Source organism: Equus quagga, chromosome 6 (genome assembly GCF_021613505.1).
Source record: "Equus quagga isolate Etosha38 chromosome 6, UCLA_HA_Equagga_1.0, whole genome shotgun sequence".
Taxonomy (NCBI): Eukaryota; Metazoa; Chordata; class Mammalia; order Perissodactyla; family Equidae; genus Equus; species Equus quagga.
The window spans coordinates 95220409-95237193 of record NC_060272.1 but is presented as its reverse complement, the minus strand read 5'-3'; the positions used below and the strand labels follow the sequence as shown (position 1 = coordinate 95237193).

At 42.5% G+C, this 16785-nt stretch overlaps 1 protein-coding gene across 1 annotated transcript in view; it reads right to left on the bottom strand.

The window, feature by feature from the left end:
- The window catches only part of GNA14 (G protein subunit alpha 14), a 162141-nt gene that overhangs the window by 64999 nt on the left and 80357 nt on the right, over positions 1-16785 (bottom strand). Inside the window, exon 2 of the mRNA XM_046664377.1 lies at positions 6678-6862. Within this exon, the coding sequence (XP_046520333.1) occupies positions 6678-6862 (185 nt within the window). The remainder of the gene's footprint in view (positions 1-6677; positions 6863-16785) is intronic.

Genomic DNA, 16785 nt, shown 5'->3' with positions numbered 1-16785 from the left:
CAGCGGAGCGCGCGAACTTAACCGCTCGGCCACGGGGCCAGCCCCTTTTCCACCAGATTTTTAAAAGCATTTCTTTGGATGTGTCAGGTTCACACCTAGCCTTGAGGTAGGCGAAGAAATTAATATTCCAATGGTGAAATCAGTCTCATTATTCATCATTGGCCCCAAACCTTCCTCATCTCCCAAGCGATGTGGAAAAGCAGTGAGTGGTCAGATTTAGTTGTGATGGTGATTAAAGAGGAAACCAGTTCTTTCTCCATCCTATTCTTTCCTATTTTCCAAACTCTTACATCTCAAGCTCTGATTATAATAATTTTCACACTAAAGTAAACAATGATTAATCAGAGAACTATTGGGATAAATGGAAAAGCTCCAGTTTAGGATTTTAGTGGAGAATTTGTTGTTGTGGTGGTTGTGACAGTAGCTAGAACTCCAAATTCTTAGTAAGGAGAAAAACATACCACGTGATTTTTACTCTCCAATAGGATACGGGAAGAAAGCCTGAGTTTAACATTTGCCAGAGAACCAGCAACCCTGGGCTACAGCCAAAGTCTGAACATTGGCCTCCCTGTTCCCAGAGGCTCAGGCAGAATCTGACATTTCAAATTGGATGAGGAAGTCGGAATGAAAAATAGATGTAAACAGATGTTTTAAAAATTAAAGGGTCTTAAAATACTTCAAGTGCTGAGAAACTCTTCTATAAAAAGTGACATAAATTGACCATTTTCACTTCTCTGTGCCTGATTTCCTCATACAAGTGTTTAACAGATCCTTCTGGAACTTCAGCCTGCTGCTTTCTGGGAATGAAAAGTTAAGCTGAAAGAATTATATATATACAGATGTGAGACATTATCAAAGCTCTTTTTGGTGTTAAAAAATGTAATCTCCTGTGATCCTGCCCCATAAATACTAGACTTTATTGCTTAAATGTGAAGTTGGATATTTGATGTTTAAGTTTTATACCTAGTGAATTACCATCTCAATAAATAAAAATATCTATTAATGATGAGTGAAAATATATAACTATTTAATTTCTTTTTTTTTTTTTAACATTGGCACCTGGGCTAACAACTGTTGCCAATCTTTTTTTTTTTTTTTCTGCTTTACCTCCCCAAACCCCCGCTGTACACAGTTGTATATCTTAGTTGCAGGTCCTTCTAGTTGTGGGATGTGGGACGCCACCTCAACCTGGCCTGACGAGCGGTGCCATGTCCACACCCAGGATCCGAACCCTGGGCCACCACAGCAGAGCGCGCAAACTTAACCACTTGGCCACAGAGCCGGCCCGTAACTATTTAATTTCTTGATGCAATGTCTCTACTCACAAAACAAAATTGTAAGGTATTTCTCTTATAAACAAAATCTATACCTTGGGCATGTTATCAATATATCCTGCATCTCTGATTCTTTACTGATTAAATCATCATTTTCACGTAGCAACAGTAGAAAAGGAGGGCGAGAAGGCCCACTGATGCGACCTCCAGAGAATAAAATCCAGCTCTTCCTCTCCCCAGCCCCCAGCCCCATCCCTGGAAGCTTTGGGCATGATGCTGTGTTATGCTCCTGAGGACTCAAAAGAAAAAATCACAGAATCTGCCCTGAATTGCAAAACGTTACCTGGAGATGCTGTCAAGACTTCTATCACCGTCTCTCCAAGGCGGCCCAGCATGGCTGAACAAAACAAACAGCCTCAATGCTGGCCACTCAATGTACCTTTGGGTGGAGATTAATTAAGTCATTCCATGGAAAAGATTACCAGAAGTCTCCCTCCCTGCTATAGAAAGCTGGATAGAAATTAGAATCCAGACTGAACACCTCCAAATAATGTTCAGGCACATATCAGGGGTCCTCAACCTTTAGCTGCCTAATCAGAACCAGCTGGGAAGCTCCTATGAGTCAGTCCAGAGCTCAGGCTGCATTCTGAGCTGCATGAGCGCTGACTCTCCAGGGTGGTACCCTGGGCAGCAGCAGCAAAGCCCCCAGGTGATTCCAGGGTGCAGCCAAGACTGGGAACCATTCTTTCGGATGTCCTATGCCTGATAAACCCAGAAGTCAGGAGAAGGGGAACTGGGGGCCTGAAACTCAAGACACTGCAGGGAACTGATGACAAAGGCATCTGTTTACCCAAACGTAGGACCTGAAAAACTTCAGACAGAACCAGCAGAGGCCTTGGGATGAAAGCCCCCAAATTCAGCCTTTCCAGAGCTGTGGTTGTCTAGATGGCCCAAGCCCACCGTCTCAAGTGCAACTTGGAATTCAGCAAAAGCTTGTAATGGAAGAGTAAGACGCTTTTTGAAGGGAATTTCAGATCTCACGCCTCTAGAAATATTGAATTCTAATTAGGTACTTGGAGTGGAATAGCAGGCCAAACACTCCTCTTACTGTTTAACTCTCCTTTTTCAAAATTCTCTTTTTGTTTTTGCGATAAGCCCTTGTAATCAAGTTTGCGTAAGTTACATGCAAACACGACGTGACCCCAGCGCAGTGAAGAGCTCCTAGAAGCAGGAGGGCAGGGAAGAAGCAGAGGTCAGCTGCCCCAAGAACCTGGAGGCCTCACTCGTTCTTCTAGGGATCACAGCATATGGAACTAAAAGGCTTTTGAGAAGTCAAGCAGGGTGGTCCTTTGCCCCTGGGGAACTCTGTCTAAATCATGCAAGCAGATTCTGCAGAACCATTAAGGGGGTCAGGAAGATTTCCTTCACCGCAGGATGGGCCTGTAATGAGAATTTCACAAGTGCAAGACACTGCAAACAGCAAAACATATGAAGCTCTCCTGCTTCAGGGAAATCAGGGCTAGTGAACACGAGTTATCAGCTAACTTGGATTTAGGAAGCCTGCCACTGAGCAAATGCCTTTGTACTATTTATTCAAGGAGTCATAAATTCTGATATGTGCTCAGACGACACTCTTGAGAGACAGTCATAAAAATTAAGGCTTATTGACAGAGCGAGCAAATACCTATGAATCATTTCTTTTAAAAAAAAAAGCAGACAAGGTATAAGAAAACAATCGTCAAGGCTATATCTTAATTGAAAAAACACGTTGGTTAGAAACCAAATGCTGAACTAAATTTCAGATAAATTTCCTTTCATACGCAGCCTGTTAAGTAATAGGCAAAGATTTTCAACAAGCTAGCTGAGCAATAATATCACCAACATTTAAAATAAAACTCTCTAAAATTGCTTTTAATTCTTTTCTACAGACATGTTAGAAACTGCTCCCAGATCTAAAAAAATCAGATAATGAAAATAAATACTCAGCAATAAGAAGTGAGGGAAGGATGGCACCACTGTGAAAATAAAAGCAAATTCAAGTTTTGTTCATCCCTGACTTAACTAATCAATTGTTTCAAGTGATGCAACACTTTGTAAAGAAAGCATATATCATGATGCTTAAAGTAATTACTTAATGCTACTGGAACACTAATCGTTTTATCATTTTATGACCTCTGCATGGTAGTTTGTTAGTTTCACGTTTGGAATCAGGACTAGCCCACAGAGAAAAGTATTCAGAAAACAATGGAGAAGGAATGAATGAAGATAACCTAAACAACTAAAAGAAGAAACAATGAGTTCATTTTTGGGTTTTGAACTTGCCCCAATAATAACCTTCTATTTCTCTAGTGTCATTTAGTTTGTAAAGCACTTCCTTTTGCCCATGCTGGCTTATGAACGAGACAGAGCAAGTGTTGTCTGCACTTAGCAGATGGAGAAACGCACGATCAGAGAGGCTGCATGGCTTCCCCTAGGACTAAGGTCAGCAGCCCATGGACTAAATCCACTTGTGGCCTGTTTTCCTATGGCCCATGAGTTAAGAATAGCTTTTACATTTTGCAAACAGAGTTTACAAGCGAGCCCCACTTGTTGGTTTACACGTCGCCTATGGCTGCTTCTGCAGACAGAGACTGCATAGCCCTCAAGGCCAAACATACTTACTCTCTGGCCTTTACAGAAAAAGTTACTGACTGCTGCCCAAGACCCACAGGGGAGTCATGAGCGGAGCCCAGATTTTTGGGAACTAATCCAGTGTACTTTCCACTCAATCTTCGGCCTCTCCTTAAGCCATTTCAGCATGTTGTTCATCCCAGGCATGTGTTTGAGGGATAAGAGGAAGTTTATGAGGCATAAATGTAGGTAACTGAAGTAGAAAGAGAGAACGCTTTCAGAATGGAGCCAGATCCAGCAAATGAGGAGGAGACAGGAGGTACAATTGACCTATTTCCCAGTTTCACAGGACTGTGGAAGGAGAGGAATTCTGCCCCAGGATGGACCATACCCAGGGCTTCAGTCATGCCTTACTTAGATGACTTCAACGATGAGATTTGGGACCTTTTGAGCTGATACTTAGATTAGATTTGAGACTTAGAGTTGATGCCGGAACAGGAACAGACTTTTGGGGCTATCGGAATGGGGTGAATATATTATGCTTGTGGGATGGACACGAATGGGGAGGAACAGAGGGCAGACTATACTGGGATAGATAGCGTCCCCTTGAAATTCATGCAAACCCAAACCTCAGAAAGTAACTTTATTTGGAAATAGGGTCTTTGCAGATGTAATCAAGTTATGATGAGGTCATATAGGATCAGGGTGGGCCATAATCCAATGACTGGTGTCCTTATAAGAAGAAGAAAGTTTGGACACAGACACAGAGAAGAATGCCGTGTGAATACAGACACATGGGAGAGAAGTCCATGTGAAGACAGAGGCAGGTACTGAAGTGACTGCATCTACAAGCCAAAGAAGCCAAGGATTATAGCAACCACCAGAAGCTGGAAGAGAAGCATGGACTGGGCTTCCTCAGAGCCTCCAGCTGGAGCCAATCAACCTTGGTTTTGGACTTCTAGCCTTCAGAACTTGGAAAGAATAAATTTCTGTTCTAAGCCACCCAGTTTGAGGTCGTTTGCTACAGCAGCTGTAGGAACCTAATACAGATTAGTGGGCAAGTGGACATGGCCTTAGGAAAAAGAATAAAGATCCAAAGACAAGGAGAAAGTGGTGGAATGTCAAACCCCACAAAACCCTTTTGTTTAAAATATAAACTCAGAGTACCTCTGGAAGACCTTGAGGGAAACCAACCAAAACAAAAACCCAGAGACCTTGATTACTAAATCTGATTGGCTTTTACACACACATGTTGCCAAGGTAAGCAGAACTGACTTACACTTGAGCCTTTTCTTCCCAATAGTCTGTTTACAAATCCATCCATAAATTCTGAGCTTTCCTCCGTCACCCTACTATGAGTGGGAAACAAAATGCATTTTACAACAGATGAACTAAAATCACTGCAAGGATGTTCCTGACATACCTCTTCTCTGAAATAGTCTTAAATTTCCACAGATGGCCTAATTTTTAAAATACCTTGTACAGGATGATTTTAAAAGAATTGTACATGTTCAAAGAGATATAATGCATGTACTCAAAACGAGTGTGTAAAGAATCATCACACTCACTTCTAGAATCTCCCAATGGCTCAGCATGCACCTCTCACATTACTTGGCACCAGATGCTAAAGGCTAATGCCCCCCCACACACAGACACACACTTTTCAGCATAACACTGTTGAGGGTTGAAGCTGTAGGCAAGGCACATTCCTTCATTTCTTCAAGACTGCAAGGAAATGGTGGTAAAGACATGAGGCTGCAGACACGATGTAAAGATAAGTCTAAATCTGGTGCATGCTGTGTTTTCCTATGTAATCCAGTCACTGAGTAATAAGAAATGTAGACTGATTCATTTGAAACTCTTTGTATATCATCTCTGTAAAATATACGTGCATATAGGTGCCACAAGTTCATGGTAAAGCTGTCTTTGGGGTCCATACTAAAACACATGCAATTATGGCATTTTAGCAGCTAAATTCTTTTTAACAGATCCATGAGAGACTCATCTTAGAACTTTTCTTTTTACCATTATGTCATATTGTAACTTGGTGTCAATTATTTTAAATAAATTATATTTCTAATGTAGATTCTTAATGAACTCAGACATTGTATTTTCCTATGGATTTGCATTCCAATATACCACGTAAAATTTTATCTGCCTCATCTTCCCACCCTCCTACCTCATAATTTTCCTATGGTCTTAACCAGATTTGTATTTTAAATAACCAGTGGTTAGAGGAAAGCAAATGGCAGCTTGATATCATTACTTTATCAGAGTCCATTGCTAGCTGGGACATAAGCATTACTCTCATAAATGATCCGTTAGCTCCCAAGAAGGGCTAGCTCCCAAAACAGATAAACAAAACCCACTGCTTTCTCTGAGTAGTCTGCAGGGCATTTGTGAAAGTATTTCCTAACACTGGGAATTCTTGAAAAGTTGGCCATTGTAAACCCAGTCTCCATTACTCCAATGAAGAAATTCACTGGATATCTCAGCTGAAAGAGAAAATGCATGTCTTCCTATTCTCAGCACCTGAAATAAGCAACTTAAATGACTGCCCACATTTCTGCATCCCCGCGCACAGGGTAGCACCACGCCCCCACAGGATGGAACTCTTGCAGAAACAAGACTGCGGGGCTAACGAAATTCATCACACTCCTCCGGAGTTTTTGCTCAAGAGCTTCTTTTGGCCTCCGTCCAAAGCACTCGGTAAATCTTTTTGTTCAGACACATGCTAACTGAGGAGGAGAGCACCCATTCCCAACGAGGGCCAACGCCCCAGAGGCGCTTTACCTCATTCTGCTCACACACATACTGGATCCTCAGGGTGTCCATGGCTCTGATCATGGCTTGCATGGCGGTGAAGATATTTTGGTAAACCAGCTTCGTGAACCCCTTTCTGTCTTCATCGCTGTAACCAGATCCATGGATGATTCTCATTTGCTTGATAAAGGTGCTTTTGCCACTTTCACCTGTTCCTATAAGATAAAACAAGTGAAAAACAGTCAGCGGCCTTCAAAAGGAACACACCGAGAAGGGTCCTCCTGGCAGAGTTGATCCATAACACGATGAACAGGTTGATGGGGTGGACTTGGAAAGGGTCTGCCAAAAGCTTATGCAGTTTTAGGTTGTAGGGCAGTACCATCCTAAACCCGTGGCAGAGGGGTCCTTACCTAAGACCTTTCACTTTAGGCCTCAAATATCTCTCTCTCTCACACATACACACACACTTCATTAAAGACACATGAGTGTCTCTGTCACTTGGAGTAATCCTAAACATCAGCTCTTGTGACTAACGCCATTTAGGCCCCAGGGAATTGCTTCCCCACATGCCTTGCCCTAAGTCTTCAAGACAATTGTCAGTTTTGTCTGAAAGCCTAATCTTTGCGAGTTTCCCTGCTGCCAATGCGGACAGTGGGAGTTATGGAGGCTGCTTCAGAGCGCAGGGAGGAGTCCCGCAGCAGGAACACGTGCACAAGAGAAAAGGCTGATTAGCTGGGCAATTCCTTCCTTCCAGACGTGTGAATACAAGTGATCTCTGCACAATGAAGCACTGTTCCTCAGTTGTGCCAAGTGTCTACATCCTTGTACTTCCTCATATTCCAATTCATTGTCTATAAGGTCCTCCAAACTCAACACTTGCACATGGCAGGCGCGGAACATTTTACAATATCACAACATTCCTACTGCTCTTAAATTTGTATAGATGTCCAGATATAACGTGTGTGAAATATGATGCCAGGGCTTCACATTAATATTAGATTGAAACATTGCTTGAAAAGTCAGTTAAAGTGGTAGTATAAGTGATAGGGATTTATATGATGGAATTAAAATATTTTCTAATATTTTCTGTGATTATTTATTGTGCCTGAAACTAATATAATGCTATATGTCAACTGTATCTCAATAAAAAAAGAATTTATTGTATGAGATCCCATTACCATATTTGAAACACCATGTTGTATTCATGGTTCATTTTCAAATCTAAGTATTGCTTTAAGAATTTTAACAATTCAGGTTGATATGTCCTCAGCAGGACAAAGTTTCTTTAAATTGAAATTAATAAGAAACTAGCTCAGGGGCTGGCCCGGTGGCACAGAGGTTAAGTGTGCACGTTCCACTTCGGCGGCCTGGGGTTTGCGGGTTCAGATCCCAGGTGTGGACATGGCACCGCTTGGCAAGCCATGCTGTGGTAGGCGTCCCACATAGAAAGTAAAGGAAGATGGGCACAGATGTTAGCTCAGGGCCAATCTTCCTCAGCAAAAAGAGGAGGATTGGTAGTAGATGTTAGCTCAGGGCTAATCTTCCTCAAAATAAATAAATAAATAAATAAACTTCTTATTAAAAAAAAAGAAAGAAACTAGCTCAGAACAAAAATGATTCAAGAAAAGGTGTACACTTCAAATGGGTGAATTGTGTGGTACACGAATTATATTTCAATAAAGCTGTTACACAAAAAGAAAAGTCCTCTAACTCAGAATTTCTGTCAAAGGAACACAAATTACGTGAAAAATTTTAATTAAAACAACATAATTAGTGATTTTACTACAAGGGCAAAAAATTAGGCAAGAGGAAATGATTTATTAATTATAAAATCTTTATTTCATTATTCATCCACATTTTGTTGATCAGCATAACACCCACACAGTGCAATCACAGCTAAATTCAATCGTCTTTGATACTGTGCCAAGTCGTAGTCATATAAAAACCCTAGTTGTACACATCTTTTTTTGACATTTTAGTTATAGAGACATATTTGTCATGGTAAGAGGATGGGACACATTGATAATATTTAGACTTTTGGGATGTGGGTCTCCATTTGTACTGCTCCCAGGTCCTATAAACATTAGGGCCTTGAGAAACACTTAGGGGACTCATTCGATTTTTCCCTGTGGATAATTGAGACAACTCTTAGTAATTCATAAGATTTTTCCTCATAAGAAAAAAACGTTCCTTCAGATTGATCTTTTCAAAACACAAACCCGAATTTCTATCTCCCCATACTTAGCTCCAAACCCTCAGTAGCTTCCCACTCTGCTCAGGAAGAAAGATAAAAGGCCTGACTGTTCCGGCCCCTCACCTGCACCAGCCTCTTCTCACAACACACTTTCTTGCACCCTCCGCGCTCCAGCCACACTGACCTTCTCAGACCATCCCTTCTCGCAGCCTTTGCTCATGCTCTGCACATTCCTGGAACGGTCTTCCTTCCTCCTGCTCACCTTTGTTCTCAGCCTGGCCTCTCAACGAGGTCAAGGCCCTGTACTCTAGGTTCTCACGGTACCATGAACTTCTCTTTGAAGCACCTGTTCCAGCTGCATTTTTGCCCATTAATGTCATTCTCCGTTTAACATGTGTCTCCCCCACCAGCCTGTAAGTTCCATAAGGGGAGACAGGGTCCATGTTTGGTTTTACTCACATTGTCTCTCCTTGTGCCAGGTATAATGCCTGACACTTGGTACATGCCTAATAAGCTTTTTAAAACGTATTGTAATTGTGGTAAAATACACACAACAAAATTTACCATCTTAATCACTTTAGGTGTACAGTTCAGAAGTACACGCACACCGTCGTGCAATCAATCTCCTGAACAATTTTCATCCTGCAGAAATGAAACTCCATACCCTTTAACAAGCCCCCATCCCTCCCTCTCCCCAGCCCCTGGTAACCACCATTCGACTTTTTGTCTCTAGGAATTTGACTACTCTAAATACCTCAAATAAGTGGAATCATAGAGTATTTGACTTTTTTGTGACTGGCTCATTTCACTCTGCATAATGTCCTCCAGTTTCATTCATGATGTAGCATGTGACAAGATTTCCTTCCTATTTAAGGCTTGAATAATATTCCAGTATTTTTTGAATACACGATGGTGATAAAGAATTCATCCAATCTCAACTAACTGCACTATTCACAACATGGGAAAACGGGGTAAGTCTTCCTCTCTCAACCACCCCGCTTGCTAGGTGGGTAGCAATGACTTCGACCATGGCAGGAACAGCCCAAAAAGTGGCAGCACAGGAGCCTTATCCTGATTCTGGCTTACTCCTCCAGTCCCAATAATGGCAAATATTAGAGTCATCACTACGTGCCAGGTATTCTATACAAACTATCTCCCTTAATCCTCACAACTACCCTATGACGTATGTACTCTTATTATCCTCTTTATTTAACAGATGAGCAACCTGGGCTTCAGATTGGTTAAGTCATCTCCACAAGGCCACACCATTAGCAAGAGAAAGATGAGCATTTATTCAATCAGACTCCAATGACAGTCTCTATTGTCAGAGAAGAAAGTCAGGGTCGTGACCAAAAGGACCCTGGCAGACCCAGCTTCTTGCCGGTGCACACTGCTGGGGCCCAAGGAAGAACCTTCAGACAGTGAGTGTCTTCCTGAGCGGCCTCACTGTCCTCTCACTGCCACCTCCAGAGGCAGGCAAGGTGGGTGCTGTGTTCCCATGTCTGAGATGAGGAAACTGGCTGTGAGTCAGGGAACAAGGCAAGGTCAATGCAAACGCAGAGTTGGGGTGAGGAGCCAGGCTGCCGATGCCCTGGCCTTCAAGGTTCACCACAAATACCACCTCGCCTGTAGGAAGTTTCTTGCCCTCCACCCTCCCCACAGTCAGGCCTGTCCCCTTTGGGCTCTCAAAGTCCCTGTGGACACCCCAGGGGAGCACATCCCCTAACTGCTTGTTTGCAGATATGTCTTTCACTACACCCTTAGTCCAGTAAGGGTAGGGCTTGGGATTCACTCATTTGGGGACCACAAACACTGTGCCTGCTACATCGCTGACTCTCAAAAAATGGCTAAAGAAAAGAATGAATGGAACAAACTTGAGAAGTCAGTTTTCCCCCGTAGGTCTTATATCACAGACAACTGCAGAAAAATGAGACATAAATTGTCTAAAGCGATTGTGATAAGACCAGGTGTCCCTGAAACCACTATTTCATGATGATTCTTGGCTGACCAGATCCCACAGGATAATGTGAGGACCTCTGGGAAGACCCTATACTGTCAGAGCCAGGTCCAAGGTCCCGGATCAGATTAGATTTCTGCTCTCGCAGAACCTTGGGGTCCCTGCATTGCCTCTTGTCTACGTTGCTGCCACGCTTTCTTCTATCCTACCCTGGCAGAGCCGACCTCTGGTCCAGTGCTACCTTACCCTAAGCAAATATTAATACTTCCACATTCTACACACCACGAACCTGACATGAACAGAGAGATTACATAACTATCTCAAGGCAAGCTGTGATTTTGGCCCTGAAGCCAGAAAAATCCCTCAAGATGGGCCAATTTCTACACCAAGGTGTAAAAACTTTTTAGTTATAAAAGCCATTCACTTACAAGAGGTCAAAGCCAACCCCACTACCAGCCCCCGAAACAGAAATGTTTTTAAAAAGCCATTGATTTTTGCTTTTGGATGTGGAGCATTTCAAAAAGAAAGTGATTTTAAAGATTAATAAAAAAGAAGATATAAATGTATTTGATCAATACCAATATTTTAAAATATTCTTCAGTTTTATATTGCAGTTATTTGAAGAATAAAAAAACCAAACATGGAGCAAAAAGGGACAAATGAAAGGAAAGAAGAGAGACCGAAAGACACAGACCCCTGGGGGCTGAGGTCGAGAGGGCAGAGACCTGTGGGAGGGCCTCTTCTTCTCTGTTAAGCCTCAACACAACCCAGTTAGTATCTTCTTTTTCCAGAAGGGAAACTGAAAATCAGAAAGATTACATAGTTTATTTAGTCTTTGTCCAAGGTCAAAGTTTTTCCAAGGTCACTCAACTTGAAAGTGTTGGGTCTTGGGTCTAAATCCAGATCCATGTTGATATATGCACTTCCCATGATAACACCATGTGCTACTTTGTTTCCCCAAATAAGTGGCCAAGTCATACCCTCCTATCAGCTTAAGTACTGTCTCCATCTAGTACTGAGATTTCAACACTTGGGGAATTTATCTTTAATCCTTCAGAGCTCTGCTCTAAATAAGATGGTCCCAGCAGCAGATGGGGGCAGGAAAGGAGTGGGAGGTGAGGGTCTCTCTACAGTGACAGCTGTGACCAGGTCTGTAGAGATGAGTAAACTCAAGCTAAGGACCCGAGCTGAGTTTTCTTGCCTGTTCTAAGCAGAAACTCAACACTCAGATATTGAGTACAGTTATTCATTTATCCTGTGAAAGCAAAAGAAAAATCTAAAAGATACGATTTTTAGAACGAAAATAATTGGTGACTGGAGGATTAGGTGATCTTAGCTTTTACATGCCACCTAACTGTGTATTAGAATGTGTGGTTTGGCTCTGTAGCATGGGTCCAGTCTGCTTTGTTTTTATCTCTTTAATAGACTTTCCCATCAGCTCTACACACAAAATCCAGATGCTGGTGAGGGCTCCTCTACAACCTCTGCCAGAGAGCCAGGAGAATGTGAGCCCTCATCCTGGAAGCAGCCTTTTGGTTCTCAGGGATGGGGACGACTGTGGTTGGAAGGTGAATTTTGTTGTCAGGTTACTAAGGAATTCTATCAAAGGCAAAAAGGAAGGGCGAGGGAGGGGTGGGTCAGGGAGGGGGTGGGGTGGAGGCTGGGGGGGTGTGAGGACCCAGAAGGGGACCACAGCTCAGAAGGATTTTTGCTGCTGGACCCAATACTGTTAAAACATGGTGGGAAAAGGAATGAAATTACAATTTTATTTCTAGAATCTATTTCAAAGATAAATAAGGGAAATGGCTTTCTCTTCCATTTAGTTTTTGCTTCATGGTTTTCATACATGAAAGAAAAAAAAACTAACAATGGTTATAAGTACTTCCAAACTTTCATTATCATTAAGAGACTGCTACGCTTGAGGTTCTTGCTTATCATCATCCGACAGCAACTGTTGTCTGTAATAAAATCAGCGGGGAACGTCTGCCAGAGGGCCTGCTGCCTGTGTCCTGCCTTCCTGCTCTCTGACTCCGGGCAGGAGACCAAACTGCTTCTCCTGTAAGGCTCGTGTACTCTACTGAGTCTCTCACTGTAACGTTCCACCTGGGGTTCTCTGCCTCCCCTAGGCTTAAACGTGAGTTATTTCCTTTTCCAGAGTAGACACTCAATAAGTGGTTAAAGGAAACATTCATAGCTTGCTACTCTGGCATGGCTGGTGTAGGGAAGGAAGAACATTTCCTCTACCCACTGGGTCCTTCTGGCTGGGCTACAAATTAAATTGATATGAGACAGAATAACAGGAGAAAATCAAACAAAGCTTTATAACATGTGTACATGGGAGAGACCCAGGAAAACTGAGCAACTCGCCAAAATGGCAGAGGTTCTCATCTTAAATGCCCTCCTCAGCTAAAGGCAAAGGAGGATGTTGACGGGGGGTGCTTTGGGGGCTTCCAAGGGGAGGAAGGCAATTCACATGGAAATGGAAAAGCAAATGTTTGGTAGACAGAAGTTTGATAAGAGTGGGCTTAGCCAGGATCCTCCAAGTTTACCTGATACCCAGAGTTATCTGCGGTGATGGCCGGTCCTGGGGACAGGCTTTTATTTTAAATTTTTTTAGGCAGTCGGGGGAAGATCAAAGTTTCTTTCAGAGTCTTTTGTTCTTAAAAATAATCAAGGCGAGGCAAAGAGACACATTGTGGGGTGGCCAATTCTGATCCCCACATTGGCAGATACCGATAATTTATGTTCTGTTGCAAGTCAAAGTTCACCTCCACGAGCTTCCTGCTTTCTGAGGGTGAGGGGTGTGCACCTTGCAGGGCTGGGAGCTCTCCTACAAGACGCTTGCTCCTGGCATTCACTTAACCAGTGTTTCCCAAAACTCCATCATTTGTGTACCCACTTTATTATTTTTATCGTATCCATGCACCATCTGTATGATGATATATTTTTTGTTTTTTATTTAAATAAGCTTGTTATGAAATGAAACATGAAGTCATAAGTGAAAAACCAGTATTATTTGCCATGATTAGTCAAGTTAAATATATTATAATAAAATAAGACCAGTGATAGTCCAACTAAAACATTTTGTCTACCACCAGTGATCTGGGTATCACATTTTGGAAAAACAATACACACAAATTATCATCTTCTTTATGTGAAATCTACCCTTTTACTTTCTATCCTTAATGGAGCTTCCCCCTCTTTCTCTCCAGAGGCTTCTGAAATTCTACCCATAAACCTCACCCAGATAGAAAATTGAGGGCTGAAAGCCATGCAACTGAAAAAGGGCCAACAAAATGTCAGCACTAAAATTCTAAACTCTTTCTGAGCTTTGAGAAAGCAATATGAGGTTAAAGTTTCAGCCTCATTTTAAATACATGGAAAGGTTGATGGGGAAAAAAAAAATAAGTTGCTTTTTAGGAGCCAGGAAGGAACAGAGGCCAAAGCAAAATAAATTCTTTCTAAGTGATAGACCAAAGACATCTAAACAGAAAGCCAACTGTTCTAAAGTTTACCTAAAATCTTCAGTAAAGATGGCCTTCCTGAGAGCCGAAGCGAGGAGCTGATAAAGCTTCTCAGATGGGCAGAGCCAATGCCAATAGTCACTGATGTTTTCTGAAACCATCCGTGAAAAGTCATTGTTTCTTAGCTCGGTTTTACAGAAGACAACACAAAGCAAACAAAATGTTAAGTCAACAAAAATGGGGACATTCTGGATGTTGGTGTAAATGATCTATGAGACCAGTGGGCAGAACATACTGATGTGAGCAGCATGGTGGCCCTATTGGGACAGGGCCTTATTTCTCTTGTTCCTTGGTATCTTTCGAGCCTAAAATACAGCACACAGTAGGAGCCTGATAAATATTCATGAATGGGTATTTATTGACTAAGACAACCAGGATGATCCTGGTTTTGGAAAGCAATAGGAAGTGGATTTGCCCAGCCAAGAGAAGACTCCGGGCTGACTGGATAAGTCCATTGAGTAGACAAAGCAACCTCACACAGAAGCAGGAGCCCTGCGACCTGTCCTTTCTGGTGAGGAGACACGGGATCTGGTGCCAGCCTCGCAACAAGGCTCTGGTTCGGTATCAGAGTTTCCTGATGGCGGGGTGGATGAGTTCAGAGGATTCCTTTTGGAATCTTTAAGCAGGGGTGGTTCTGAGCAGTACCGAGGACCCAGAAGCTTTGGGGCACTCAGCTTGGCCCCCACTAACACACAGCTGACCTTGGGCAGTAGCCACCCCACGCAGTGGGAGGTTCTGCACCTGTGCCTTCTGCAATCCTGAGACATTATTCTAAAGACACTGATTTATGAGAGAATCTGGCTAACACTGAGGAAAATTCCAAATGATTCCCTACTGCTATGGCTGGACTGTGTCATGTCCTGTGTCATGCCCCCCCCCCCCCCCCCCCCCCCCCCCGCCCCCCGCCACATCCCGCAATTCATATGTTGAAATGCTCAAGGTGATGCTATTGGGAGGACTCTGGGAGGTGATTAGGTCATGAGGGCAGAGCCTTCATGAATGGGATTACTGCCCTTATAAAAGTGACCCCAGAGAGCTCCCTTGCCCCTTGCGAGGACACAAAGAGAAGTCTGCAATCTGGAAGAGGGCTCTCATCAGAACCCAGCCTTGATGGCACCCTGATCTCCAGCTTCCAGCCTCCAAACTGAGAAATAAATTCCTGTTGTTTATAAGCTACCCAGCCTGTAGTATTTTGTTATTACAGCCCCAACGAACTAAGGCAGCTACCTAAGTGCAATCCAATGGAGGGAGGGATACACAATAAAAATGCAGATTCCTGGGCTCCTCCTCGATTCAGGTCTGACCAGTCCTTGCAGGAGTCTGGGGATATGCAGTTCTAACTGGTTTGGATGCAGCCAATCCATGGACTGGCTGGGAAGCCCTTTCTCCAGGGCTCCTCGAGAGGCACCTCTCCAACTGTGATCTACCCGGGACCGGAATGCTCAAGTTTTTACATCATGTTCAGTTTAGCTGATGAGTTTTCATACCAAGTTCCAATTTCATTTCTGTGTAAATAAAATATCCCTGCGGGAGCTCTATTCAATGTACAGAGGGGAAACATTTTTAAAGCGCCATAAAGATCCACCTATTCAAGTCAGTCCTGCCCGCTTCTGCCCCGCCTGCTTGCCACCATCATGACCATGTCACCTTCCCCAGCTTCTGCTCCTGCAAATAGAGGAGGTGCTATTTTTCACCATAAAAGGAGAAGTAGCAATGTCCTAGGCAACACCGACTGGGGACGGGGTCCATGGCTGCTCTCTTAACAAGAGGTGAATACAGCTTTTGAAACAAAAAAGGAAAGCCAAAAAGAATTAAGTGATGAGGCTCGAGAGACAGCTTGAGATTAAAAAAAAACAACAACTAACAATAAACAATGAAGCCGAATTCAAAAGACGCTGTATTATATTTGCTAGTCTTCCTGATTTGTGAATCTGCAAAATCATCTTTATTAACAAACCAAGACGAATGGCAAAATTCCAAGTATTACCTGCTACTTTCTGTCATCTTTGGGCCTCATTTTGATCAAAAAAGTATTTTCAAGTCCAAATTTGATTTCTGAGTAGTTCTTATATCAGGAAAAGCCAAAAGGTCTTGGTAACAATGTTTAATCACAAAGAATTTTTGAATAATTGTTTTTCTTGTTTGAAGTATCAAAAATAATGTATTTCTCATATTCTTCACACTGCATTTAAAAGTTCAGATGCAATGAGACAACAAACCTAATTTTTACTCTAAATTAATTTGTGCTATTTACTTACACAACCAAATTTCTATAATTTGTCACAAATGTGGTATTCTTAAAAATTCAATACAAATGTTTAGCTTAGTATTAATGGCTTTATGTCAGGAAACAGTTGTCATTGATTGATGTGCATGTCTTGTATGTAGTCACATGAGTCAGAAATCGTTATTACTTGCCAAACATTATAACTGACCCTTCTCCCTTCCATAAAGAGTTACACA